The 26,717-nt window shown below is 39.7% G+C and overlaps 1 protein-coding gene across 3 annotated transcripts in view; it reads left to right on the top strand.

Moving 5' to 3' along the window:
- Positions 1-26,371, top strand: part of LOC139239185 (hepatocyte nuclear factor 3-beta-like) — a 142,264-nt gene extending 115,893 nt beyond the window's left edge. For all 3 annotated transcript variants that reach the window (XM_070867819.1, XM_070867817.1, XM_070867818.1), the window contains exon 2: positions 25,193-26,371. In XM_070867819.1, coding sequence (XP_070723920.1) covers positions 25,214-26,371 — 1,158 coding nt within the window. In that variant the 5' untranslated portion in view covers positions 25,193-25,213. The remainder of the gene's footprint in view (positions 1-25,192) is intronic.
- The last annotated feature ends 346 nt before the right edge of the window (positions 26,372-26,717 follow it).

Raw genomic sequence — 26,717 nt, 5'->3', positions numbered from 1 at the left:
TTATATCAGTGTGTCAGTGTGTGTTTACATCAGTGTTTCAGTCTGTAATTATATCAGTGTGTGTTTATATCAGTGTCAGTGTATGTTTATATCAATGTGTCAGTGTGTGTTTATATCAGTGTGTGTTTGTATAAGTGTGTCAGTTTGTGTTTGTATCAGTATCAGTGTGTATTTATATCAGTGTGTCAGTTTGTGTTTATATCAGTGTGTGTTTATATTAGTGTGTCAGTGTGTTTTTATATCAGTGTGTCAGTGTGTGTTTATATCAGTGTGTGTTTATATCAGTTTGTGTTTATATCAGTGTCAGTGTGTGTTTATATCAGTGTGTCAGTGTGTGTTTATATCAGTGTGTCAGTGGCTGTTTATATCATTGTGTCATTGTCTGTTTATGTCAGTGTGTCAGTGAGTGTTTATATCAGTGTGTACTTATATCAGTATAAAAGTGTGTGTTTATGTCAGTGTGGCAGGGTGTGTTTATATCGGTGTCTGTGTATGTTGATATCAGTGCCAGTGTGTTTATATCAGTGTGTCAGTGTGTGTTTATATCAGCATCAGTGTCTGTTTCTTTCAGTGTATCAGCGGGTGTTTATATCAGTGTGTGTTTATATCAGCGTGTCAGTGCATGTTTATATCAGTGTGTCAGTGTGTGTTTATATCAGTGTGTGTTTATATCAGTGTCAGTGTGTGTTTAAACCAGTGCAAGTGTGTTTATATCAGTGTGCCAGTATGTGTTTATATCAGTGTGTCAGTGAGTGTTTATATCAGTGTGTCAGCGTGTGTTTATATCAGTGTGTGTTTATATCAGTGTCAGTGTGTGTTTAAACCAGTGCAAGTGTGTTCTTATCAGTGTGTCAGTATGTGATTATATCAGTGCGTCAGTGTGTTTTTATATCAGTGTGTCAGCGTGTGTTTATATCAGTCTATATCAGTGTGTTTTTATATCTGTGTGTGTTTTTATCGGTCTGTCAGTATGTGTTTACATCAGTGTCATTGTGTGTTTATCTCAGTGTCAGTGTGTGTTTATATCAGTGTATCAGTGTGAGATTATATCAGTGTGGCAGTGTGTGTTTGTATCAGTGTATCAGTGTGTGTTTATGACAGTGTGTGTTTATATCAGTGTGTCAGTATGTGTTTATATCAGTGTGTTTATATAGATGTGTAAGTGTGTGTGTATATAGGTGTGTATTTATATCAGTGTTTCAGTGTGTGTTTATATAAGTGTGGGTTTATATCAGTGTGTCGCTGCCTGTTAATTTCAGTGTGTCAGTTTGTGTTGATATTAGAGTGTGTTTATATCTGTGTGTCAGTGTCTGTATCAGTGTGTCAGTGTGTGTTTATATCAGTCTGTGTTTATATCTGTGTGTCAATGTCTGTTTATATCAATGTGTCAGTTTGTGTTTGTATCAGTGCCAGTGTGTTTATATCAGTGTGTCAGTGTGTGTTTATATCAGTGTCAGTGTGTGTTTAAACCAGTGCAAGTGTGTTTATATCAGTGTGTCAGTGTGTGTTTATATCAGTGTGTCAGTGAGTGTTTATATCAGTGTGTCAGCGTGTGTTTATATCAGTGTGTGTTTATATCAGTGTCAGTGTGCGTTTATATCAGTGTGTTTTTATATCAGTGTGTCCGCGTGTGTTTATATCAGTCTATATCAGTGTGTTTTTATATCTGTGTGTGTTTTTATCGGTCTGTCAGTGTGTGTTTACATCAGTGTCATTGTGTGTTTATCTCAGTGTCAGTGTGTATTTATATCAGTGTATCAGTGTGAGATTATATCAGTGTGGCAGTGTGTGTTTGTATCAGTGTATCAGTGTGTGTTTATATCAGTGTGTGTTTATGACAGTGTGTGTTTATATCAGTGTGTCAGTATGTGTTTATATCAGTGTGTGTTTATATCATTGTGGCAATGTGTGTTTACATCAGTGTCATTGTGTGTTTACATCAGTGTCATTGTGTGTTTAACTTTGTGTTAGTGTGAGATTATATCAGTGTGGCAGTGTGTGTTTGTATCAGTGTATCAGTATGTGTTTATATCAGTGTGTGTTTATGACAGTGTGTCCCCGTGCGTTTATATCAGTGTATCAGTGTGTGTTTATATCAGTGTGTTTATATAGGTGTGTCAGTGTGTGTTTATGTCAGAGTGTCAGTGTGTGTTTATATAGGTGTGTATTTATATCATTGTTTCAGTGTATGTTTATATAAGTGTGGGTTTATATCAGTGTGTCGCTGTCTGTTTATATCAGTGTGTCAGTTTGTGTTGATATTAGAGTGTGTTTATATCTGTGTGTCAGTGTCTGTATCAGTGTGTCAGTGTGTGTTTATATCAGTCTGTGTTTATATCTGTGTGTCACTGTCTGTTTATATCAATGTGTCAGTTTGTGTTTGTATCAGTGTCAGTGTGTGTTTATATCAGTGTGTCACTGTGTGTTTATATCAGTGCAAGTGTGTTTAAATCAGTGTGTCAGCAAGTGTTTGTATCAGTGTCAGTGTGTGTTTATATCAGTGTGGCACTGTGTGTTTATATCAGTGTGTTAGTGTGTGTTATATCAGTGCATGTGTGTTTATTTCAGTGTGTCAGTGAGTGTTTATATCAGTGTGTATTTATATCAGTGTGTCAGTGTGTGTTTATATCAGTGTGGCAGTGTGTGTTGATATCAGTATATCAATGTGTATTTAGATCAGTGTGTACACGTGTGTTTATATCAGTGAATCAGTGCGTGTTTATATCAGTATGTATTTATATCAGTGTGTCAGTGTGTTTTTATATCAGTGTCAGTTTGTGTTTATATCAGTGTGTCAATGTCTGTTTATATCAGTGTGTCAGTGTCTGTTTATATCAGTGTGTCAGTTTGTGTTTATATCAGTGTGTCAGCGTGTGTTTATAGCAGTGTGTCAGTTTGTGTTGATATGAGAGTGTGTTTATAACTGTGAGTCATTGTGTATTTATATGAGTGTCAGTGTCTGTTCATATCAGTGTGTCAGTGTGTGTTTATATCAATGTGTGTTTATATCAGTGTGTCAGTGTCTGTTTATATCAATGTGTCAGTGTGTGTTTATATCAGTGTGTCAGTGTGTGTTTATATCAATGTGTGTTTATATCAGTGTGTCAGTGTCTGTTTATATCAGTGTGTCAGTTTGTGTTTGTATCAGTGTGTCAGCGTGTGTTTATATCAGTGTGTCAGTGTGTGTTTATATCAGTGTGTCAGTGCCTGTTTATATCAGTGTGTCAGTTTGTGTTTGTATCAGTGTGTCAGCGTGTGTTTATATCAGTGTGTCAGTGTATGTTTATATCAGTGTGTCAGTGTCTGTTTATATCAGTGTGTCAGTGGCTGTTTGTATCATTGTGTCAGTGTGTGTTTATATCAGTGTGTCAATGTCTGTTTATATCAGTGTTTCTGTGTCTGTATATTTTAGTGTAAGTGTGTGTTTATATCAGTGTGTCAGTGTGTGTTTATATCAGTGTGTCAGTGTGTTTATATCAGTGTATCAGCATGTGTTTATATCAGTGTGTCAGTTTGTGTTGATATGAGAGTGTGTTTATAACTGTGAGTCATTGTGTATTTATATCAGTGTCAGTGTCTGTTCATATCAGTGTGTCAGTGTGTGTTTATATCAGTGTGTGTTTTTATCTGTGTGTCAGTGTGTGTTTATATCAGTGTGTCAGTGTGTGTTTATATCAGTATAAGTTTATATCAGTATGTCAGTGTGTGTTTATATCAGTGTGTCAGTGTCTGTTTATATCAGTGTGTCAGTTTGTGTTTGTATCAGTGTGTCAGCGTGTGTTTTTATCTGTGTGTCAGTGTGTGTTTTTATCTGTGTGTCAGTGTGTGTTTGTATCAGTGTGTCAGATTGTGTTTATGGCTGTGTGACAGTGTGTGTTTATATCAGTGTGTCAGTGTGTGTTTATATCAGTGTGTATTTATATCAGTGTTTCAGTGTGAGTTTATTCAGCGTGTGTTTATAACTGTGTGTCAGTGTCTGTATATATCAGTGTGTCAGTTTGTGTTTATATCAGTGTCAGGATGTGTTTATATCAGTGTGTCGGTGTGTATTTATATCAGTGTCAGTGTGTGTTTATATCAGTGTGTCAGTGTGTGTTTATATCAGTGCGTCAGTGTGTGTTGATTTCAGTGTGTCAGTGTGTGTTTATATCAGTGTGTCAATGTCTGTTTATATCAGTGTTTCAGTGTCTGTATGTTTCAGTGTAAGTGTGTGTTTATATCAGTGTGTCAGTGTGTGTTTATATCAGTGTGTCAGTGTGTTCATATCAGTTTCAGTGTGTGTTTATGTCAGTGTGTCAGTGAGTGTTTATATCAGTGTGTCAGTGTGTGTTTAAATCAGTGTGTCCCTGTGCACTTATATCAGTGTGTCCGCGTGTGTTTATATCAGAGTGTCAGTTTGCACTTATATCAGTGTGTCCGTGTGTGTTTATATCAGTGTGTCAGTGTGTGGTTGTATCAGTGTGCGTTTATATCAGTGTCTGTTTATATCAGTGAGTCAGTGTGTGTTGATATCAGTGTGTCCGTGTGTGTTTATATCAGTGTTTCAGTCTGTGTTTATATCAGTGTGTCAGTGTGTGTTTACATCCTTGTTTCAGTCTGTGTTTATATCAGTGTGTGTTTAAATCAGTGTGTCAGTGTGTGTTTAAATCAGTGGTCAGTGTGTGTTTAAAGCAGTGTGTCAGTGTGCGTTTATATCAGTGTGTGTTTATATCAGTGTGTCAGTGTGTGTTTATATCAGTGTCACTGTGCATTTATATCAGTGCCAGTGTGCTTATATCAATGTGTCAGTGAGTGTTTATATCAGTGTGTATTTCTATTAGTATAAAAGTGTGTGTTTATGTCAGTGTGGCAGGGTGTGTTTATTACGGTGTCTGTGTATGTTTATATCAGTGCCAGTGTGTTTATATCAGTGTGTCAGTGTGTGTTTATATCAGTGTAAGTTTATATCAGTGTGTCAGTGTGTGTTTTTATCTGTGTGTCAATGTGTGTTTATATCAATGTGTGTTTATATCAGTGTGTCAGTGTGTGTTTATATCAGTGTGTCAGTGTGTGTTTATATCAATGTGTGTTTATATCAGTGTGTCAGTGTCTGTTTATATCAGTGTGTCAGTGTGTGTTTATATCAGTTTGTGTTTATATCAGTGTGTCAGTGTGTGTTTATATCAGTGTGTCAATGTCTGTTTATATCAGTGTGTCAGTGTCTGTTTATATCAGTGTGTCAGTTTGTGTTTATATCAGTGTGTCAGCGTGTGTTTATAGCAGTGTGTCAGTTTGTGTTGATATGAGAGTGTGTTTATAACTGCGAGTCATTGTGTATTTATATGAGTGTCAGTGTCTGTTCATATCAGTGTGTCAGTGTGTGTTTATATCAGTGTCAATGTGTGTTTATGTCAGTGTGTCAGTGAGTGTTTATATCAGTGTGTCAGTGTGTGTTTAAATCAGTGTGTCCCTGTGCACTTATATCAGTGTGTCCGCGTGTGTTTATATCAGTGTGTCAGTGTGCACTTATATCAGTGTGTCCGTGTGTGTTTATATCAGTGTGTCAGTGTGTGGTTGTATCAGTGTGCATTTATATCAGTGTCTGTTTATATCAGTGAGTCAGTGTGTGTTGATATCAGTGTGTCCGTGTGTGTTTATATCAGTGTTTCAGTCTGTGTTTATATCAGTGTGTCAGTGTGTGTTTACATCCTTGTTTCAGTCTGTGTTTATATCAGCATGTGTTTATATCAGTGTGTCAGTGTATGTTTATATCAGTGTGTCAGTGTCTGTTTATATCAGTGTGTCAGTGGCTGTTTATATCATTGTGTCAGCGTGTGTTTATATCAATATGTCAATGTCTGTTTATATCAGTGTGTCAGTGTCTATTTATATCAGTGTAAGTGTGTGTTTATATCAGTGTAAGTGTGTGTTTATATCAGTGTGTCAGTGTGTTTATATCAGTGTCAGTGTGTGTTTATGTCAGTGTGTCAGTGAGTGTTTATATCAGTGTATCAGCATGTGTTTATATCAGTGTGTCACGTGTGTTTATAGCAGTGTCAGTTTATGTTGATATGAGAGTGTGTTTATAACTGTGAGTCATTGTGTATTTATATCAGTGTCAGTGTCTGTTCATATCAGTGTGTCAGTGTGTGTTTATATCAATGTGTGTTTATATCAGTGTGTCAGTGTGTGTTTATATCAGTGTGTCAGTGTGTTCATATCAGTTTCAGTGTGTGTTTATGTCAGTGTGTCAGTGAGTGTTTATATCAGTGTATGAGCATGTGTTTATATCAGTGTGTCAGTTTGTGTTGATATGAGAGTGTGTTTATAACTGTGAGTCATTGTGTATTTATATCAGTGTCAGTGTCTGTTTATATCAGTGTGTCAGTTTGTGTTTGTATCAGTGTGTCAGCGTGTGTTTATATCAGTGTGCCAGTGTGTGTTTATATCAGTGTGTCAGTGTCTGTTTATATCAGTGTGTCAGTTTGTGTTTGTATCAGTGTGTCAGCGTGTGTTTATATCAGTGTGTCAGAGTATGTTCATACCAGTGTGTCAGCGTCTGTTTATATCAGTGTGTCAATGTCTGTTTATATCAGTGTTTCAGTGTCTGTATATTTCAGTGTAAGTGTGTGTTTATATCAGTGTGTCAGTGTGTGTTTATATCAGTGTATGAGCATGTGTTTATATCAGTGTGTCAGTTTGTGTTGATATGAGAGTGTGTTTATAACTGTGAGTCATTGTGTATTTATATCAGTGTCAGTGTCTGTTCATATCAGTGTGTCAGTGTGTGTTTGTATCAGTGTGTGTTTTTATAACAGTGTGTCAGTATGTGTTTTTATCAGTGTGTCAGCGTGTGTTTATATCAGTGTGTCAGTGTGTGTTTGTATCAGTGTGTGTTTATATCAGTGCGCCAGTGTATGTTTATATTGGTGTGTGTTTATACCAGTGAATCAGTGTGTGTTTATAATCAGTGTGTGTTTATATTAGTGTGTCACTGTGTGTTTATATTGGTGTGTGTTTATATCAGTGTGTGTTTACATTAGTGTGTCAGTGTGTGTTTATATCAGTGTCAGTGTGTGTTTATATCAGTGTGTCATTGTCTGTTTATATCAGTGTGTCTGTGTCTGTTTATATCATTGTGTCATTGTCTGTTTATATCAGTGTGTCTGTGTCTGTTTATATCAGTGTCAGTGTGTGTTTATATCAGTGTGTTTATATCAGTGCGTCAGTGTGTGTTTATTATCAGTGTGTCAGTGTGTGTTTATATCAGTGTCAGTGTGTGTTTATGTCAGTGTGTCAGTGTGTGTTTATATCAGTGTGTCAGTGTGTGTTTATATCAGTGCGTCAGTGTGTGTTGATTTCAGTGTGTCAGTGTGTGTTTACATCAGTGTGTGTTTATATCAGTGTGTCAGTGTGCGCTTATATCAGTGTCAGTGTGTGTTTATATCAGTGTGTCAGTGTGTGTTTACATCAGTGTTTCACTCTGTAATTATATGTGTGTGTTTATATCAGTGTCAGTGTATGTTTATATCAGTGTGTGTTTACATCAGTTTGTCAGTGTGTTTGTATAAGTGTGTCAGTTTGTGTTTGTATCAGTATCAGTATGTATTTATATCAGTATGTCAGTTTGTGTTTATATCAGTGTGTGTTTATATTAGTGTGTCAGTGTGTTTTTATATCAGTGTGTCAGTGTGTGTTTATATCAGTGTGTGTTTATATCAGTTTGTGTTTATATCAGTATCAGTGTGTGTTTATATCAGTGTGTCAGTTTGTGTTTATATCAGTGTTTGTGTTTCTCAGTGTGTCAGTGTGTGTTTATATCAGTGTCAGTGTATGTTTTTTCATTGTGTCAGTGTGTGTTTATATCAGTGTCCGTGTGTGTTTATATCAGTGTGTGTTTATATCAGTGTGTCAGTGTGTATTTATATGTGTGTGTTTATATCAGTGTGGCAGTGTGTGTTTATAACGGTGTGTCATTGTCTGTTTATGTCAATATGTCAGTGTGTGTTTATAGCAGTGTGTCAGTGTGTATTTAGATCAGTGTTTCAAAGAGTGTTTATATCAATGTGGGTTAATATCAGTGTTTCCCTGTCTGCTTATATCAATGTGTCACTTTGTCTATATATCAGAGTGTGTTGAAAACTGTGTGTCAGTGTCTGTTTATATCAGTGTGTCAGTATATGTTTATATCAGTGTCTGTGTGTGTTTATATCAGTGTATCAGTGTGTGTTTATATCAGTGTGTGTTTATATCAGTGCTGCAGTGTGTGTTTATATTGTTGTGTATTTATATCAGTGTGTGTTTATATCAGTATGTCAGTGTGTGTTTATATCGGCCTGTTTTTATATCAGTGTGTCAGTGTGTGTTTATATCAGTGTCAGTGTGTGTTTATATCAGTGTGTCAGTGTGTGTTTATATCAGTGTGTCAGTGTGTTCATATCAGTGTGTCAGTGTGTGTTTATGTCAGTGTGTCAGTGAGTGTTTATATCAGTGTATCAGCATGTGTTTATATCAGTGTGTCAGTTTGTGTTGATATGAGAGTGTGTTTATAACTGTGAGTCATTGTGTATTTATATCAGTGTCAGTGTCTGTTCATATCAGTGTGTCAGTGTGTGTTTATATCAGTGTGTGTTTTTATCTGTGTGTCAGTGTGTGTTTATATCAGTGTGTCAGTGTGTGTTTATATCAGTATAAGTTTATATCAGTATGTCAGTGTGTGTTTATATCAGTGTGTCAGTGTCTGTTTATATCAGTGTGTCAGTTTGTGTTTGTATCAGTGTGTCAGCGTGTGTTTTTATCTGTGTGTCAGTGTGTGTTTTTATCTGTGTGTCAGTGTGTGTTTGTATCAGTGTGTCAGATTGTGTTTATGGCTGTGTGACAGTGTGTGTTTATATCAGTGTGTCAGTGTGTGTTTATATCAGTGTGTATTTATATCAGTGTTTCAGTGTGAGTTTATTCAGCGTGTGTTTATAACTGTGTGTCAGTGTCTGTATATATCAGTGTGTCAGTTTGTGTTTATATCAGTGTCAGGATGTGTTTATATCAGTGTGTCGGTGTGTATTTATATCAGTGTCAGTGTGTGTTTATATCAGTGTGCCAGTGTGTGTTTATATCAGTGCGTCAGTGTGTGTTGATTTCAGTGTGTCAGTGTGTGTTTATATCAGTGTGTCAATGTCTGTTTATATCAGTGTTTCAGTGTCTGTATATTTCAGTGTAAGTGTGTGTTTATATCAGTGTGTCAGTGTGTGTTTATATCAGTGTGTGTTTATATCAGTGTGTCAGTGTGTGTTTATATCAGTGTGGCAGTGTGTGTTTATATCAGTGTGTGTTTATATCAGTATGTCAGTGTGTGTTTATATCGGCTTGTTTTTATATCAGTGTGTCAGTGTGTGTTTATATCAGTGTCAGTATGTGTTTTTATCAGTGTGTCAGCGTGTGTTTATATCAGTGTGTCAGTCTGTGTTTATATCAGTGCACCAGTGTGTGTTTATATTGGTGTGTGTTTATACCAGTGAATCAGTGTGTGTTTATAATCTGTGTGTTTATATTAGTGTGTCACTGTGTGTTTATATTGGTGTGTGTTTATATCAGTGTGTGTTTACATTAGTGTGTCAGTGTGTGTTTATATCAGTGTCAGTGTGTGTTTATATCAGTGTGTCATTGTCTGTTTATATCAGTGTGTCTGTGTCTGTTTATATCATTGTGTCATTGTCTGTTTATATCAGTGTGTCTGTGTCTGTTTATATCAGTGTCAGTGTGTGTTTATATCAGTGTGTTTATATCAGTGCGTCAGTGTGTGTTTAAATCAGTGTGTCGCTGTGCACTTATATCAGTGTATCCGTGTGTGTTTATATCAGTGTGTCAGTGTGTGGTTGTATCAGTGTGCGTTTATATCAGTGTCTGTTTATATCAGTGTGTCAGTGTGTGTTTATATTAGTACGTCAGTGTGTGTTGATATCAGTGTGTCAGTGTGTGTTTATATCAGTGTCAGTGTGTGTTTATGTCAGTGTGTCAGTGTGTGGTTGTATCAGTGTGCGTTTATATCAGTGTCTGTTTATATCAGTGTGTCAGTGTGTGTTTATATTAGTACGTCAGTGTGTGTTGATATCAGTGTGTCAGTGTGTGTTTAAATCAGTGTGTCCGTCTGTGTTTATATCAGTGTTTCAGTCTGTGTTTATATCAGTGTGTCAGTGTGTGTTTACATCCTTGTTTCAGTCTGTGTTTATATCAGTGTGTATTTAAATCAGTGTGTCAGTGTGTGTTTAAAGCAGTGTGTCAGTGTGTGTTTATATCAGTGAGTGTGTATGTTTATATCAGTGCCAGTGTGTTTATATCAGTCTGTCAGCTTGTATTTATATCAGTGTGTCAGTGTGTGTTTATATCAGTGTGTCAGTGTCTGTTTATATCAGTGTGTCAGTTTGTGTTTGTATCAGTGTGTCAGCATGTGTTTATATCAGTGTGTCAGTGTATGTTTATATCAGTGTGTCAGTGTCTGTTTATGTCAGTGTGTCAGTGGCTGTTTATATCATTGTGTCAGCGTGTGTTTATATCGGTGTGTCAATGTCTGTTTATATCAGTGTGTATTTATATCAGTATAAAAGTGTGTGTTTATGTCAGTGTGGCAGGGTGTGTTTATATCGGTGTCTGTGTATGTTTATATCAGTTCCAGTGTGTTTATATCAGTATGTCAGTGTGTGTTTGTATCAGTGTGTGTTTATATCAGTGCGCCAGTGTGTGTTTATATTGGTGTGTTTTTATACCAGTGAATCAGTGTGTGTTTATAATCAGTGTGTGTTTATATTAGTGTGTCACTGTGTGTTTATATTGGTGTGTGTTTATATCAGTGTGTGTTTACATTAGTGTGTCAGTGTGTGTTTATATCAGTGTCAGTGTGTGTTTATATCAGTGTGTCATTGTCTGTTTATATCAGTGTGTCTGTGTCTGTTTATATCATTGTGTCATTGTCTGTTTATATTAGTGTGTCTGTGTCTGTTTATATCAGTGTCAGTGTGTGTTTATATCAGTGTGTTTATATCAGTGCTTCAGTGTGTGTTTATATCAGTGTGTCAGTGTATGTTTATATCAGTGTGTCAGTGTCTGTTTACATCAGTGTGTCAGTGGCTGTTTATATCATTGTGTCAGCGTGTGTTTATATCAGTGTGTCAATGTCTGTTTACATCAGTGTGTCAGTATCTGTTTATATCAGTGTAAGTGTGTGTTTATATCAGTGTGTCGGTGTCTGTTTATATCAGTGTGTCAGTGTGTTTATATCAGTGTCAGTGTGTGTTTATGTCAGTGTGTCACGTGTGTTTATAGCAGTGTCAGTTTATGTTGATATGAGAGTGTGTTTATAACTGTGAGTCATTGTGTATTTATATCAGTGTCAGTGTCTGTTCATATCAGTGTGTCAGTGTGTGTTTATATCAATGTGTGTTTATATCAGTGTGTCAGCGTGTGTTTATATCAGTGTGTCAGTGTGTGTTTATATCAGTGTGTCAGTGTCTGTTTATATCAGTGTGTCAGTTTGTGTTTGTATCAGTGTGCCAGTTTGTGTTTATATCAGTGCCAGTGTATGTTTATATCAGTGTGTCAGTGTGTGTTTATATCAGTATCAGTGTCTGTTTCTTTCAGTGTATCAGCGGGTGTTTATATCAGTGTGTGTTTATATCAGCGTGTCAGTGCATGTTTATATCAGTGTGTCAGTGTGTGTTTATATCAGTGTGTGTTTATATCAGTGTCAGTCTGTGTTTAAACCAGTGCAAGTGTGTTTATATCAGTGTGTCAGTATGTGTTTATGTCAGTGTGTGTTTATATCAGTGCGTCAGTTTGTGTTTATATCAGTGTGTCAGTTTGTGTTTGTATCAGTGTGTCAGCGTGTGTTTATATCAGTGTGTCAGTGTATGTTTATATCAGTATTTCAGCGTCTGTTTATATCAGTGTGTCAGTGGCTGTTTATATCATTGTGTCAGTGTGTGTTTATATCAGTGTGTCAATGTCTGTTTATATCAGTGTGTCAGTGTCTGTTTATTTCAGTGTCAGTGTGTGTTTATATCAGTGTGTCAGTGTGTGTTTATATCAGTGTGTCAGGTTGTTTATATCAGTGTGTCAGTGTGTGTTTATATCAGTGTGTCAGTCTGTGTTTATATTAGTGTGGCAGGGTGTGTTTATATCGGTGTCTGTGTATGTTTATATCAGTGCCAGTGTGTTTATATCAGTGTGTCAGTGTGTGTTTATATCAGTATCAGTGTCTGTTTCTTTCAGTGTATCAGCGGGTGTTTATATCAGTGTGTGTTTATATCAGCGTGTCAGTGCATGTTTATATCAGTGTGTCAGTGTGTGTTTATATCAGTGTGTGTTTATATCAGTGTCAGTCTGTGTTTAAACCAGTGCAAGTGTGTTTATATCAGTGTGTCAGTATGTGTTTATATCAGTGTGTCAGTGTGTGTTTATATCAGTGTCACTGTGTATTTATATCAGTGTGTCAGTGTGTGTTTATATCAGTGTGTCAGTGAGTGTTTATATCAGTGTGTCAGCGTGTGTTTATATCAGTGTCAGTGAGTGTTTAAACCAGTGCAAGTGTGTTCTTATCAGTGTGTCAGTATGTGTTTATATCAGTGCGTCAGTGTGTTTTTATATCTATGTGTCCGCGTGTGTTTATATCAGTCTATATCAGTGTGTTTTTATATCTGTGTGTGTTTTTATCGGTCTGTCAGTGTGTGCTTACATCAGTGTCATTGTGTGTTTATCTCAGTGTCAGTGTGTGTTTATATCAGTGTATCAGTGTGAGATTATATCAGTGTGGCAGTGTGTGTTTGTATCAGTATGTCAGCGTCTGTTTATATCAGTGTGTCAGTGGCTGTTTATATCATTGTGTCAGTGTGTGTTTATATCAGTGTGTCAATTTCTGTTTATATCAGTGTGTCAGTGTCTGTTTATTTCAGTGTGTTTATATCGGTGTGTCAGTGTGTGTTTATGTCAGAGTGTCAGTGTGTGTTTATATAGATGTGTATTTATATCAGTGTTTCTGTGTGTGTTTATATAAGTGTGGGTTTATATCAGTGTGTCGCTGTCTGTTTATATCAGTGTGTTAGTGTGTGTTTATATCAGTCTGTGTTTATATCTGTGTGTCACTGTCTGTTTATATCAATGTGTCAGTTTGTGTTTGTATCAGTGTCAGTGTGTGTTTATATCAGTGTGTCACTGTGTGTTTATATCAGTGTCAGTGTGTGTTATATCAGTGCAAGTGTGTTTAAATCAGTGTGTCAGCGAGTGTTTATATCAGCGTGTCAGTATGTGGTTATATCAGTGCGTCAGTGTGTGTTTATATCATTGTGTCAGTGTGTGTTTGTGTCAGTGTGTGTTTATATCAGTGTGTTTTTATATCAGTGTGTCCGCGTGTGTTTATATCAGTCTATATCAGTGTGTTTTTATATCTGTGTGTGTTTTTATCGGTCTGTCAGTGTGTGTTTACATCAGTGTCATTGTGTGTTTATCTCAGTGTCAGTGTGTGTTTATATCAGTGTATCAGTGTGAGATTATATCAGTGTGGCAGTGTGTGTTTGTATCAGTGTGTGTTTATATCAGTGTGTGTTTATGACAGTGTGTGTTTATATCAGTGTGTCAGTATGTGTTTATATCAGTGTGTGTTTATATCATTGTGGCAATGTGTGTTTACATCAGTGTCATTGTGTGTTTATCTCTGTGTTAGTGTGAGATTATATCAGTGTGGCAATGTGTGTTTCTATCAGTGTATCAGTGTGTGTTTATATCAGTGTGTGTTTATGACAGTGTGTCCCCGTGCGTTTATATCAGTGTATCAGTGTGTGTTTAAATCAGTGTGTTTATATAGGTGTGTCAGTGTGTGTTTATGTCAGAGTGTCAGTGTGTGTTTATATAGGTGTGTATTTATATCAGTGTTTCAGAGTGTGTTTATATAAGTGTGGGTTTATATCAGTGTGTCGCTGTCTGTTTATATCAGTGTCAGTGTGTGTTATATCTGTGCAATTGTGTTTAAATCAGTGTGTCAGCGAGTGTTTATATCAGCGTGTCAGTATGTGGTTATATCAGTGCGTCAGTGTGTGTTTATATCGGTGTGTCAGTGTGTGTTTATATCAGCCTGTGTTTATATCTGTGTGCCACTGTCTGTTATTATCGATGTGTCAGTTTGTGTTTGTATCAGTGTCAGTGTGTGTTTATATCAGTGTGTCAGTGTGTGTTATATCAGTGCAAGTGTGTTTATATCAGTGTGTCAGTGAGTGTTTATATCAGTGTGTATTTATATCAGTGTGTCAGTGTGTGTTTATATCAGTGTGGCAGTGTGTGTTGATATCAGTATATCAAGGTGTATTTACATCAGTGTGTACACGTGTGTTTATATCAGTGTATCAGTGTGTGTTTATATCAGTGTGTTTATGTAGGTGTGTCAGTGTGTGTTTATGTCAGTGTGTCAGTGTGTTTTTATATCAGTGTCACTGTGTGTTTATATCAGTGTGTCAGTGTGTGGTTATATCAATGTGTGTTTATATCAGTGTGTCAGTGTCTGTTTATATCAGTGTGTCAGTTTGTGTTTGTATCAGTGTGTCAGCGTGTGTTTATATCAGTGTGTCAGTGTATGTGTATATCAGTGTGTCAATGTCTGTTTATATCAGTGTGTCAGTATATGTTTATATCAGTGTCTGTGTGTGTTTATATCAGTGTATCAGTGTGTGTTTATATCAGTGTGTGTTTATATCAGTGTGTCAGTGTGTGTTTATATCAGTGTGGCAGTGTGTGTTTATATCAGTGTGTGTTTATATCAGTATGTCAGTGTGTGTTTATATCGGCCTGTTTTTATATCAGTGGGTCAGTGTGTGTTTATATCAGTGTCAGTGTGTGTTTATATCAGTGTGTCAGTGTGTGTTTATATCAGTGTGTCCGCGTATGTTTATATCGGTGTCACTGTGTTTTTATATCAGTGTGTCAGTATGTGTTTTTATCAGTGTGCCAGCGTGTGTTTATATCAGTGTGTCAGTGTGTGTTTGTATCAGTGTGTGTTTATATCAGTGCGCCAGTGTATGTTTATATTGGTGTGTGTTTATACCAGTGAATCAGTGTGTGTTTATAATCAGTGTGTGTTTATATTAGTGTGTCACTGTGTGTTTATATTGGTGTGTGTTTATATCAGTGTGTGTTTACATTAGTGTGTCAGTGTGTGTTTATATCAGTGTCAGTGTGTGTTTATATCAGTGTGTCATTGTCTGTTTATATCAGTGTGTCTGTGTCTGTTTATATCATTGTGTCATTGTCTGTTTATATCAGTGTGTCTGTGTCTGTTTATATCAGTGTCAGTGTGTGTTTATATCAGTGTGTCAGTGTGTGTTTATATCAGTGCGTCAGTGTGTGTTTATTATCAGTGTGTCAGTGTGTGTTTATATCAGTGTCAGTGTGTGTTTATGTCAGTGTGTCAGTGTGTGTTTATATCAGTGTGTCAGTGTGTGTTTAAATCAGTGTGTCCCTATGCACTTATATCAGTGTGTCCGTGTGTGTTTATATCAGTGTGTCAGTGTGTGGTTGTATCACTGTGCGTTTATATCAGTGTCTGTTTATATCAGTGTGTCAGTGTGTGTTTATATTAGTGCGTCAGTGTGTGTTGATATCAGTGTGTCAGTGTGTGTTTAAATCAGTGTGTCCGTGTGTGTTTATATCAGTGTTTCAGTCTGTGTTTATATCAGTGTGTCAGTGTGTGTTTACATCCTTGTTTCAGTCTGTGTTTATATCAGTGTGTGTTTAAATCAGTGTGTCAGTGTGTGTTTAAAGCAGTGTGTCAGTGTGTGTTTATATCAGTGAGTGTTTCTTCAGTGTGTCAGTGTGTGTTTATATCAGTGTGTCAGTGTGTGTTTATATCAGTGTGTCAGTGTGTGTTTATATCAGTGTCTGTGTGCATTTATATCAGTGCCAGTGTGTTTATATCAATGTGTCAGTGAGTGTTTATATCAGTGTGTATTTATATCAGTATAAAAGTGTGTGTTTATGTCAGTGTGGCAGGGTGTGTTTATATCGGTGTCTGTGTATGTTTATATCAGTGCCAGTGTGTTTGTATCAGTGTGTCAGTGTGTGTTTAAATCAGTATGTCAGTGTGTGTTTAAAGCAGTGTGTCAGTGTGCGTTTATATCAGTGTGTGTTTATATCAGTGTGTCAGTGTGTGTTTATATCAGTGTCACTGTGCATTTATATCAGTGCCAGTGTGTTTATATCAATGTGTCAGTGAGTGTTTATATCAGTGTGTATTTATATCAGTATAAAAGTGTGTGTTTATGTCAGTGTGGCAGGGTGTGTTTATATCGGTGTCTGTGTATGTTTATATCAGTGCCAGTGTGTTTATATCAGTGTGTGTTTATATCAGTGTGTCAGTGTGTATTTATATCAATGTGTCAGTGTGTGTTTTTATCTGTGTGTCAGTGTGTGTTTATATCAATGTGTGTTTATATCAGTGTGTCAGTGTCTGTTTATATCAGTGTGTCAGTTTGTGTTTGTATCAGTGTGTCAGCGTGTGTTTATATCAGTGTGTCAGTGTGTGTTTATATCAGTGTGTCAGTGTCTGTTTATATCAGTGTGTCAGTGGCTGTTTATATCATTGTGTCAGCGTGTGTTTATATCAGTGTGTCAGTGTGTGTTTATATCAGTGTGTATTTATATCAGTGTGTCAGTGTGTGTTTATATCAGTATGTATTTATATCAGTATGTCAGTGTTTTTTTATATCAGTGTCAGTGTGTGTTTATATCAGTGTGTCAGTGTCTGTTTATATCAGTGTGTCAGTTTGTGTTTATATCAGTGTATCAGTGGCTGTTTATATCATTGTGTCAGCGTGTGTTTATATCAGTGTGTCAATGTCTGTTTATATCAGTGTGTCAGTGGCTGTTTATATCATTGTGTCAGCGTGTGTTTATATCAGTGTGTCAATGTCTGTTTATATCAGTGTGTCAGTATCTGTTTATATCAGTGTAAGTGTGTGTTTATATCAGTGTCAGTGTGTGTTTATATCAGTGTGTCAGTGTGTTTATATCAGTGTCAGTGTGTGTTTATGTCAGTGTGTCAGTGAGTGTTTATATCAGTGTATCAGCATGTGTTTATATCAGTGTGTCACGTGTGTTTATAGCAGTGTCAGTTTATGTTGATATGAGAGTGTGTTTATAACTGTGAGTGATTGTGTATTTATATCAGTGTCAGTGTCTGTTCATATCAGTGTGTCAGTGTGTGTTTATATCAATGTGTGTTTATATCAGTGTGTCAGTGTCTGTTTATATCAATGTGTCAGTGTGTGTTTATATCAGTGTGTCAGTGTGTGTTTATATCAATGTGTGTTTATATCAGTGTGTCAGTGTCTGTTTATATCAGTGTGTCAGTGTGTTTATATCAGTCTATATCAGTGTGTTTTTATATCTGTGTGTGTTTTTATCGGTCTGTCAGTGTGTGTTAACATCAGTGTCATTGTGTGTTTATCTCAGTGTCAGTGTGTGTTTATATCAGTGTATCAGTGTGAGATTATATCAGTGTGGCAGTGTGTGTTTGTATCAGTGTATCAGAGTGTGTTTATATCAGTGTGTGTTTATGACAGTGTGTGTTTATATCAGTGTGTCAGTATGTGTTTATATCAGTGTGTTTATATAGGTGTGTCAGTGTGTGTTTATGTCAGAGTGTCAGTGTGTGTTTATATCGGTGTGTATTTATATCAGTGTTTCAGTGTGTGTTTATATAAGTGTGCGTTTATATCAGTGTGTCGCTGTCTGTTTATTTCAGTGTGTCAGTTTGTGTTGATATTAGAGTGTGTTTATATCTGTGTGTCAGTGTCTGTATCAGTGTGTCAGTGTGTGTTTATATCAGTATGTGTTTATATCTGTGTGTCACTGTCTGTTTATATCAATGTGTCATTTTGTGTTTGTATCAGTGTCAATGTGTATTTATATCAGTGTGGCACTGTGTGTTTATATCAGTGTCAGTGTGTGTTTAAATCAGTGTGTCAGCGAGTGTTTATATCAGCGTGTCAGTATGTGGTTATATCAGTGTGTCAGTGTGTGTTTATATCAGTGTGTATTTATATCAGTGTGTCAGTGTGTGTTTATATCAGTATGTATTTATATCAGTATGTCAGTGTTTTTTTATATCAGTGTCAGTGTGTGTTTATATCAGTGTGTCCGTGTGTGTTTATATCAGTGTGTCAATGTCTGTTTATATCAGTGTGTCAGTGTCTGTTTATATCAGTGTGTCAGTTTGTGTTTGCATCAGTGTGTCAGCGTGTGTTTATATCAGTGTGTCAGTGTGTGTTTATGTCAGTGTGTCAGTGAGTGTTTATATCAGTGTGTCAGTGTGTGTTTAAATCAGTGTGTCCCTGTGCACTTATATCAGTGTGTCCGTGTGTGTTTATATCACTTTGTCAGTGTGTGGTTGTATCAGTGTGCGTTTATATCAGTGTCTGTTTATATCAGTGTGTCAGTGTGTGTTGATATCAGTGTGTCAGTGTGTGTTGATATCAGTGTGTCCGTGTGTGTTTATATCAGTGTTTCAGTCTGTGTTTATATCAGTGTGTCAGTGTGTGTTTACATCCTTGTTTCAGTCTGCGTTTATATCAGTGTGTGTTTAAATCAGTGTGTCAGTGTGTGTTTATATCAGTGTGTGTTTATATCAGTGTCAGTGTGTGTTTAAACCAGTGCAAGTGTGTTTATATCAGTGTGTCAGTATGTGTTTATATCAGTGTGTCAGTGTGTGTTTATATCAGTGGGTCAGTCTGTGTTTACATCAGTGTTTCTGTCTGTGTTTATATCAGTGTTTGTTTAAATCTGTGTCGGTGCATGTTTAAAGCAGTGTGTCAGTGTGTATTTATATCAGTGTGTATTTATATCAGTGTGTCAGTGTGCGCTTATATCAGTGTCAGTGTGTGTTTCTATCAGTGTGTGTTGATATCAGTGTGTTTCTATCAGTTTGTGTTTATATCAGTGTGGCAGTGTGTGTTTATATCGGTGTGTCAGTCTATGTTTATGTCAATGTGTCACTGTGTGTTTATATCAGTGTGTGTATATATCAGTGTGTCAGTGTGTGCTTATATCAGTGTGACAGTGTGTGTTTATGTGAGTTTATCAGTGTGTGTTTATATCGGTGTGTCAGTGTGTGTTCATATCAGTGTGTATTTATATCAGTGTTTCAGTGTGTGTTTATATCAGTGTGGGTTTATATCAGTGTGTCCCTGTCTGTTTATATCAGTGTGTCAGTTTGTGTTGATATCAGAGTGTGTTTATATCTGTGTGTCAGTGTCTGTTTATATCAGTGTGTCAGTGTGTGTTTATGTCAGTGTCAGAGTGTGTTTATATCAGTGTGTCAGTGTGTGTCTATATCAGTGTATCAGTGAGTGTTTTTTCAGTGTGTCAGCGTGTGTTTATATCAGTGTGTGATGATATCAGAGTTTCAGGGTCTGTTTATATCAGTGTGTCAGTGTGTGTTTATAGCAGTGTGTCAGTGTGTATTAATATCAGTGTGTCAGTGTGTGCTTATATCAGTGTGTTAGTGTGTGTTTATAGCAGTGTGTCAGTGTGTGTTTATAGCAGTGTGCCAGTGTGTGTTTACACCAATGTGTCAGTGTGTGTTTATAGCAGTGTGTCAGTGTGTGTTTATATCAGTGTGTGTTTATATCAGTGTGTCAGTGTGTGTCAGTGTGTGTTTATATCTGTGTCAGTGTGTGTTTATATCAGTGTGTCAGTGTGTGTTTATATCAGTGTGTGTATATATCAGTGTGTCAGTGAGTGCTTATATCAGTGTGACAGTGTGTGTTTATGTGAGTTTATCAGTGTGTGTTTATATCGGTGTGTCAGTGTGTGTTCATATCAGTGTGTATTTATATCAGTGTTTCAGTATGTGTTTATATCAGTGTGGGTTTATATCAGTGTGTCCCTGTCTGTTTATATCAGTGTGTCAGTTTGTGTTGCTATCAGTGTGTGTTTATATCAGTGTGTCAGTGTGTGTTTATAGCAGTGTGTCAGTGTCTGTTTATATCAGTGTGTCAGTGTGTGTTTATACCAGTGTATCAGTGTGTGTTTATATCAGTGTGTCAGTGTGTGTTTATACCAGTGTGTCAGTGTGTGTTTTTATATCCGATTCCTTTGTTGTGTCAGCGACCGTATGCATGTGTTGCAGAGTTAGCCACAGTGTAGTGGGCAGGGGCAAACTTGGCCTGTGGAAGGATACAGTCGTATGTTGCTGTCTGTCGATTTGTATCTTCCGTTCCACGTGAACAGAGGGGTTGGTGTTACCGGGGATTCATGAATCTGAGAAGGAATTTGTTTCCCGTTTGATGTGAATCTGTGAAGGACACTTGTTGAGCCGAAATTCAAATGGCTTTCTCATGTAAATAAAAACTTTGGTACTTCAAATAGAAAAAGAAGAAATGTGTATCCTTGAACACAACCTCCGGATGACCCAAAACACCCTGCAGTCAGTGAAATACTTTTTGAAGTGAAGTCACTGTTGTAATGTGGCAAATGCGGCAGCCAGTTTGAAGAATCTTCTGGAATTTTTTGAGGATGTTTCTAGTAGAACCAGTTGATGTGGTATATTTGGACTTTAAGAAGGCTTTCGACAAGGTCCCACACAAGAGATTAATGTGCAAAGTTAAAGCACATGGGATTGGGGGTAGTGTGCTGACATGGATTGAGAACTGGTTGTCAGACAGGAAGCAAAGAGTAGGAGTAAATGGGTACTTTTCAGAATGGCAGGCAGTGACTAGTGGGGTACCGCAAGGTTCTGTGCTGGGGCCCCAGCTGTTTACATTGTACATTAATGATTTAGACGAGGGGATTAAATGTAGTATCTCCAAATTTGCGGATGACACTAAGTTGGGTGGCAGTGTGAGCTGCGAGGAGGATTCTATGAGGCTGCAGAGTGACTTGGATAGGTTAGGTGAATGGGCAAATGCATGGCAGATGAAGTATAATGTGGATAAATGTGAGGTTATCCACTTTGGTGGTAAAAACAGAGAGACAGACTATTATCTGAATGGTGACAGATTAGGAAAAGGGGAGGTGCAACGAGACCTGAGTGTCGTGGTACATCAGTCATTGAAGGTTGGCATGCAGGTACAGCAGGCGGTTAAGAAAGCAAATGGCATGTTGGCCTTCATAGCAAGGGGATTTGAGTACAGGGGCAGGGAGGTGTTGCTACAGTTGTACAGGGCCTTGGTGAGGCCACACCTGGAGTATTGTGTCCAGTTTTGTTCTCCTAACCTGAGGAAGGACATTCTTGCTATTGAGGGAGTGCAGCGAAGGTTCACCAGACTGATTCCCGGGATGGCGGGACTGACCTATCAAGAAAGACTGGCTCAACTGGGCTTGTATTCACTGGAGTTCTCCATATGATGTAATTGGCATCACGGAGACATGGCTCCAGGGTGACCAAGGCTGGGAACTCAACATCCAGGGGCATTCAAACATTCAGGAAGGATAGACAGAAAGGAAAAGGAGATGGGGTGGCGTTGCTGGTTAAAGAGGAAATTAATGCAATAGTAAGGAAGGACATTAGCTTGGATGATGTGGAATCGGTATGGGTGGAGCTACGGAATACCAAAGGGCACAAAACGCTAGTGGGAGTTGTGTACAGACCACCAAACAGTAGTAGTGAGGTTGGGGACAGCATCAAACAAGAAATTAGGGATGCGTGCAATAAAGGTACAGCAGTTATCATGGGCGACTTTAATCTATTGATTGGGATAACCAAACTGATAGCAATACGGTGGAGGAGGATTTCCTGGAGTGTATTAGGGATGGTTTTCTAGACCAATATGTCAAGGAACCAACTAGAGGGCTGGCCATCCTAGACTGGGTGATGTGTAATGAGAAAAGACTAATTAGCAATCTTGTTGTGCGAGGCCCCTTGGGGAAAAGTGACCATACTATGATAGAATTCTTTATTAAGATGTAGAGTGACACAGTTAATTCAGAGACTAGGGTCCTGAACTTAAGGAAAGGTAACTTCGAAGGTATGAGATGTGAATTGGCTAGAATAGACTGGCGAGTGATACTTAAAGGGTTGACGGTGGATAGGCAATGGCAAACATTTAAAGATCACATGGATGAACTTCAACAATTGTACATCCCTGTCTGGAGTAAAAATAAAACGGGGAAGGTGGCTCAACCGTGGCTAACAAGAGAAATTAAGGATAATGTTAAATCCAAGGAAGAGGCATATAAATTGGCCAGAAAAAGCAGCAAACCTGAGGACTGGGAGAATTTTGTAATACAGCAGAGGAGGACAAAGGGGTTAAATAGGAGGGGGAAAATAGAGTATGAGAGGAAGCTTGCTGGGAACATAAAAACTGACTGCAAAAGCTTCTATGTGAAGAGAAAAAGATTTGTGAAAACAAACGTAGGTCCCTTGCAGTCGGATTCAGGTGAATTTATAATGGGGAACAAAGAAATGGCAGACCAGTTAAACAAATACTTTGGTTCTGTCTTCACGAAGGAAGACACAAATAACCTTCCGGAAATACTAGGGGACCGAGGGTCTAGTGAGAAGGAGGAACTGAAGGAAATCCTTATTAGGTAGGAAATTGTGTTAGGGAAATTGATGGGATTGAAGGCCGATTAAATCCCCAGGGCCTGATAGTCTGCATCCCAGAGTACTTAAGGAAGTGGCCCTAGAAATAGTGGATGCATTGGTGATCATTTTCCAACAGTCTATCGACTCTGGATTGGTTTCTATGGACTGGAGGGTAGCAAATGTAACACCGCTTTTTGAGAAAGGAGAGAGAGAGAAAACGAGTAATTATAGATTGGTTAGCCTGACATCGGTGGTGGGGAAAATGCTGGAATCAATTATTAAAGATGAAATAGCAGCGCATTTGGAAAGCAGTGACAGGATCGGTCCCAAGTCAGCATGGATTTATGAAAGGGAAATCATGCTTGACAAATCTTCTAGAATTTTTTGAGGATGTAACTAGAAGAGTGGACAAGGGAGAACCAGTGGATGTGGTGTATTTGGACTTTCAAAAGGCTTTTGACAAGGTCCCACACAAGAGTTTGGTGTGCAAAATTAAAGCACATGGTATTGGGGATAATGTACTGACATGGATAGAGAACTGGTTGGCAGACAGAAGGCAGAGAGTGGGGATAAACGGGTCCTTTTCAGAATGGCAGGCAGTGACTAGTGGGGTGCCGCAGGGCTCAGTGCTGGGACCCCAGCTATTTACAATATACATTAATGATTTGGATGAGGGAATTGAGTGTAATATCTCCAAGTTTGCAGATGACACTAAGCTGGGTGGCAGTGTGAGCTGTGAGGAGGACGCTAAAAGGCTGCAGGGTGACTTGGACAGGTTAGGTGAGTGGGCCAACACGTGGCAGATGCAGTATAATGTGAGGTTATCCACTTTGGGGGCAAAAACATGAAGGCAGAATATTATCTGAATGGCGGCAGATTAGGAAAAGGGGAGTTGGAACGAGACCTGGGTGTCAAGGTACCTCAGTCATTGAAAGTTGCAGGTACAGCAGGTGGTGAAGAAGGCAAATGGTGTGTTGGCCTTCATAGCTAGGGGATTTGAGTATAGGAGCAGGGAAGTCTTACTGCAGTTGTACAGGGCCTTAGTGAGGCCTCACCTGGAATATTGTGTTCAGTTTTGGTCTCCTAATCTGAGGAAGGACATTCTTGCTATTGAGGGAGTGCAGCGAAGGTTCACCAGACTGATTCCCAGGATTGACTGGGCCTGTATTCACTGGAGTTTAGAAGGATGAGAGGGGATCTCATAGAAACATATAAAATTCTGACGGGACTGGACAGGTTAGATGCAGGAAGAATGTTCCCGATGTTGGGGAAGTCCAGAACCAGGGGACATAGTCTAAGGATAAGGGGTAAGCCATTTAGGACTAAGATGAGGAGAAACTTCTTCACTCAGAGAGTTGTTAACCTGTGGAATTCCCTGCCGCAGAGAGTTGTTGATGCCAGTTCATTGGATATATTCAAGAGGGAGTTAGATATGACCCTTACGGCTAAAGGGATCAAGGGGTATGGATAGAAAGCAGGAAAGGGGAACTGAGGGAATGATCAGCCATGATCTTATTGAATGGTGGTGCAGGCTCGAAGGGCCGAATGGCCTACTCCTGCACCTATTTTCTATGTTTCTATGTTTCTTTCCCTTGATTCCTCTTGAACTATCGATCTCGGCCTTGAATACATTGAGATACTCAGCATCCACAGCCTTCTGGGGCAGAGAATTCCAAAGATTCACCACCCTCTCATCTCAGTCCTAAATGGCCAACCTCTTATCCTGAGACTGTGACCCCTGGTTCTAGACTCCCCAGCCGGGGGGAAACATCCTCTCTGCATCTACCCTGTCAATGCCCCGCAGAATTGTGTGTTCCAATGAGATCAGCTCTCATTCTTCTAAACTACTCAATCCCTCTTCGCAAGACAACTCTCTCATTCCAGGGATCAATCTCGTGAACATGTTGCCCGAGTCCGGGTGCCAAGCCCCAAGGCAAATATGTCCTTCCTTAGATAAGGAGACCAAAACTGTGCGCAGTACTCCAGGCCGTGTACAATTGTAGCAGGACTTCCTAACTCTTATACGTAAAAGCGTTTTGAGATGGGGATTTGTGTACAGGGGCAGGGAGGTGTTACTACAGTTGTACAGGGCCTTGGTGAGGCCACACCTGGAGTATTGTGTACAGTTTTGGTCTCCTAACTTGAGGAAGGACGTTCTTGCTGTTGAGGGAGTGCAGCGAAGGTTCTGTCGGGTTTAGACAGGTTAGATGCAGGAAGAATGTTCCCAATGTTGGGGAAGTCCAGAACCAGGGGTCACAGCATAAGGGGTAAGCCATTTAGGACCGAGATGAGGAGAAACTTCTTCACCCAGAGAGTGGTGAACCTGTGGAATTCTCTACCACAGAAAGTTGTTGAGGCCAATTCACTAAATATACTCAAGAAGGAGTTAGATGTAGTCCTTACTACTTGGGGGATCAAGGGGTATGGCGAGAAAGCAGGAATGGGATACTGAGGTTGCATGTTCAGCCATGAACTCGTTGAATGGCGGTGCAGGCTCGAAGGGCCGAATGGCCTACTCCTGCACCTATTTTCTATGTTTCTATGTCCCGAGGTCATGAAAATGCTGTAGAATGACATGAAATGTTACTGTGAGGAATATTATTTCTCAGTTGCGTCTACCTTGCATTGACATGGAATCTCTGTGTCTTCCCAAAGATCTATCCTGTGGCAAGCAGCATGAATCCCAGTCTGGGGACAGTGAACACCATCAACAGCTACATGAGCATGAATTCCATGGGCTCCGTTGGAAACCTGTCGCCTGCCTCGCTCAACATGTCCTACACCAACCTCAGCCCGCCCCTCTCGGTGCTGCCGGGGACGGTCAGCCCCATGACCAACGGGCTCTCCTCGATGCCGGGCTCCGTCAGCCCCTGCGTGGGCCCGGCGGGAGGCCAGCCGCCCCCCATCAACTCGCTGTCGCCCTACCAGAACATGGGCCCGCAGCTGGGAGGCTTGGCCTACGCGCCGGCGCTGAGCCGAGGCAAGGAGGCCAAGCCGTACCGCCGCAGCTTCAGCCACGCCAAGCCCCCCTACTCCTACATCTCCCTCATCACCATGGCCATCCAGCAGGCCCCCAGCAAGATGCTGACGCTGAACGAGATCTACCAGTGGATCATGGACCTCTTCCCCTACTACCGGGAGAACCAGCAGCGCTGGCAGAACTCCATCCGCCACTCCCTGTCCTTCAACGACTGCTTCGTCAAGGTGCCCCGCTCGCCCGACAAGCCCGGCAAGGGCTCCTACTGGGCCCTGCACCCGGACTCGGGCAACATGTTCGAGAACGGCTGCTACCTCCGCCGCCAGAAACGCTTCAAGTGCCAGAAGGACAAGCTGGCGCCTCGGCCGGCCCCGGAGCCGGGCGCCAAGGGGTCAGAGGTCGGCCCGGGCGGCAAGCATTCCAGCCCCAGCTCCGAGGAGGCCGAGTCCAGCCGGTCGGACGGCTCGCCGGGGTCCGAGGAGCAGCGGACTCTGACCGAGCTGGCCTGCCGCAGGGCGGACAGCGGGCCCTCGGCCTCCGGGGGCTCGCCGGCCCCCTTGCACCAGGCCATGGTCCACCACCTCCTCTCGCCCTCCGCCCAGCACCTGCCCGACCTCCAGAGCGAGCTCAAGATGGACCCCCACTACAGCTTCAACCACCCCTTCTCGATCACCAACCTCATGTCCTCCGAGCAGTCCCACAAGATGGACCTCAAGCTCTACGACCAGCCGCTGCACTACAACAACACCTACAACTCCCTGCTGGGCAAGCCCGGCTTCGAGGGGCTAGGGGCCATGAACGAGTCCAGCTCCTACTACCAGGTGATGTACAACAGGTCGGTCCTCAACACCTCGTAACCGCGGCAGCTCCCTGCCGGCCGATGGCGAGCCCGTGGACCACAGCTCGAGCCGAGAGGTGCAAAGTACTCAGGGCCTTGCATTGGCCCTCGGCACCCTCTCCCTCTTTGTGTCTTTGTGTGGGCTCACTTACCCCCCTCCGTCCCTTCGTCCGGCCTCTTCCCTCCGGACTGTCACACCTCTCTTTTTGGATTGTTTTTTGTTTGCAATGCGTTTTTTTTTGGAAAGAAAAAAATAGACTGGGATCCCCTGCACAGGACCCTAGTCCGAGGACTTGTGAGACAGCAGCTATCAGACAGGCGACCTGAAGCGAGGTCCTTACGTGTCATCATCGTCACAGGAGGTC

This window comes from Pristiophorus japonicus, chromosome 26 (assembly GCF_044704955.1).
Source record: "Pristiophorus japonicus isolate sPriJap1 chromosome 26, sPriJap1.hap1, whole genome shotgun sequence".
Classification (NCBI taxonomy): domain Eukaryota; kingdom Metazoa; phylum Chordata; class Chondrichthyes; family Pristiophoridae; genus Pristiophorus; species Pristiophorus japonicus.
The sequence above is the reverse complement of the archived record's forward strand: the minus strand, read 5'-3'. Positions and strand labels throughout refer to the sequence as shown.